The 2,694-nt window shown below is 38.8% G+C and overlaps 1 protein-coding gene across 4 annotated transcripts in view; it reads right to left on the bottom strand.

Moving 5' to 3' along the window:
• Positions 1-2,135: 2,135 nt before the first annotated feature.
• Positions 2,136-2,694, bottom strand: part of gxylt1a (glucoside xylosyltransferase 1a) — an 11,453-nt gene continuing 10,894 nt past the window's right edge. For all 4 annotated transcript variants that reach the window (XM_016249877.1, XM_016249879.1, XM_016249876.1 and 1 more), the window contains 2 exons: positions 2,441-2,564; positions 2,136-2,337 (listed from right to left, as the gene is read on the bottom strand). In XM_016249877.1, the coding sequence (XP_016105363.1) occupies positions 2,141-2,337; positions 2,441-2,564 (321 nt within the window). In that variant the 3' untranslated portion in view covers positions 2,136-2,140. The remainder of the gene's footprint in view (positions 2,338-2,440; positions 2,565-2,694) is intronic.

The following is a 2,694-nucleotide window of genomic DNA, read 5'->3' as shown; positions in this document are numbered from 1 at the left end:
AAACAGACATTAATGTCTAAACCGCTGGCCACAAAAGTGAGTATACCCCTAAGTGAAAATGTCCAAATTGGGCCCAATTAGCCATTTTCTCTCCCCGGACGACCACTGCCTTGCTAAAGAAGCTGAGGGTAAAGGTGATGGATTGGCCAAGCATGTCTCCAGACCTAAACCCTGTTGAGCATCTGTGGGGCATCCTCAAACGGATGGTGGAGGAGCGCAAGGTCTCTAACATCTGGAAGAGGACTCCACCAGAGCTTCACAGCTTGCCACTGAACTCCATGCCCAAGAGGGTTAAGGCAGTGCTGGAAAATAATGGTGGGTGCACAAAATATTGACACTTTGGGCCCAATTTGGACATTTTCACTTAGGGGTGTACTCACTTTTGTGGCCAGCGGGTTAGACATTAATGGACGTGTGTTGAGTTATTTTGAGGGTACAGCAAATTTACACTGTTATACAAGCTGTACACTGACTACTTTACATTGTAGCAAAGTGTCATTTCTTCAGTGTTGTCACATGAAAAGATATAATAAAATATTTACAAAAATGTGAGGGGTGTACTCACTTCTGTGAGATACTGTATGTTTAAATACATGAATACACCTCATCAACCTTATAGCTTAAAGAGATGTTTTCAGTTCATCTCACGCAATGACTTTTGAGTCTATTTCTAAAATTCATTACTTCAATTCAGGCTGAATCATAAATCAGTTCAACTGACTCAATGTTGGAAAAACACACCCTGCAAACAAACACTGATGCGCCAGAGCTGCCAGCTGGATCAGAAACAATCACTGGCAGCTTGAGAGAAACCAGACAGACCATCTGAACTCATTACAGCGACTGGCTGCAGACACACCTGAACAGGTGTCCCCACACACACACACACACACACACACACACACACACACACACACAGTGAGTCGAAGCGCACAGATTAACAGCGTCTAATTAGATTTTATGGGTTACGCAAACGCTCCTAATGAAATCACACCATGACCGTATTAAACACTCGCGGCAGGACAGCGGCCGCAGCTCCACACGAGAGAGACCAGCTAAAAATAACACAAAAACAACTGAGGAATGACCCAGAAAATCAATCATAGAAAAACAAACAGTTCTGATAACTGATCACGAAATCCTGCTGTGGGTCATATTCAGTGTTATTTTATATTACTGCTTTACGGAGCCGCGCACATGGTATGCAGGAAAAAATAAAAAAATAAATAGTAGGCTAAATCGCGTGCACGATTTATAAATCGTAGGTATTAATAGTATTTATAAATCGAGGGAACGAAATAGTAATCGCGTGTGCGCGCACGATTTATTTATTTTTTCTTGCATGTCATGTGCGGGGCTCCGTACTATTTTTAATTACGTTTTCATTTTAATTTTACTTAGAATTTTACAGTTTGTGTCATTTTTACATATGTATGAAATACATATACTTTGTTTCGGTTTTATTTTATGATGGTTTAGTAATTTTGTGGCGTTTTCTCATTTTTGATTAATATATAGTTTTTTCTATTTATTAAGTAGATCAAGTTAAACTGACTGAAAATTTGAAATATTGTCTTGGAAACTAGCTGAAATAAAATAGGTTTATGTGTTTTTTTAATACTTTAAGTTAATACTTTTAATACTTTTTTTGTTTTGTTAATTGCTCTGGAAACTTATGGAAGCCCGTTTCCGCCACTGAACAAAAAATAAAAGAGGTAATTACGACTTTTTCTCACAATTCTGACTTTTTGTCTCGCAATTGTGAGTTTATATCTCAAAATTATGTGGAAAAAAAAGTCAGAATTGTGCGATAAAGTCGTAATTACCTCTTTTATTTTTTATTCAGTGGCGGAAACGGGCTTCCATAGAAACTAGCTGAAATAAAATTTAAAAAAATGTTTTTAAAATATTTTATTTCAGTTACATTTTTAAAAGTTTGTTGTGCATTTTTTAAATAATATTTTTTTTGTCTATATAGTTATTAATCTTTTTTCAGTTTTAGTTTTTATGTATTTTAGTACATCAAGTTAAAATCTGAAATGTTACCTTGGCAACCAGTTAAAATAAAATAAGTTTAAGGTTTTTAAATGTTTCATTTTTATCTCAGTTAAAGTCTATTTTGTTTCAAGTGAACGGAATGTTAATGTATCGCTTTAGTTCTCACCTGCTTTATGGCGTCATACACGGCTCTGAAGGCGGGCTGCTTGTCGTCATGGTAAACGCCGCGGTTGCCGTGGAGAATGTAAACACCGCTCTGTTCAGCGCTGATGCAGTTGCTGCCGTAAATACAGTGATCAGGACGATAGTTCCAGTGACACTCGATCAGCAGCAGAGCCTCTGAGATCAGACCCAGTGAGAATCAACGCGCTTGCACAGTTCTAGAGGTTTCTTCTGTATATTGTGCACACATGATGATGATGATGATGATGAGCTGGTGTACCTGGGTTATGGTGGAAGATGATGTTGAGCAGGTCCTGGTCTCCCCACGTGATGTTGAGCTTGTATTTGTGTAACAAAGGCATCAGAAGATCGGCCCACTTCAGATCCACTGCTGTCAGGTCGTTCTGTCGTTCACACACACACAGACAGACACACAGAGACACACACACAGACACACACACACACACAGAGACACACACAGACAGACACACAGACAGACACAGAGACACACACACAGACACACACACACACACA

Source organism: Sinocyclocheilus grahami, unplaced genomic scaffold (genome assembly GCF_001515645.1).
Source record: "Sinocyclocheilus grahami isolate Dianchi unplaced genomic scaffold, SAMN03320097.WGS_v1.1 scaffold958.1, whole genome shotgun sequence".
Lineage (NCBI taxonomy): Eukaryota > Metazoa > Chordata > Actinopteri > Cypriniformes > Cyprinidae > Sinocyclocheilus > Sinocyclocheilus grahami.
The sequence above is the reverse complement of the archived record's forward strand: the minus strand, read 5'-3'. Positions and strand labels throughout refer to the sequence as shown.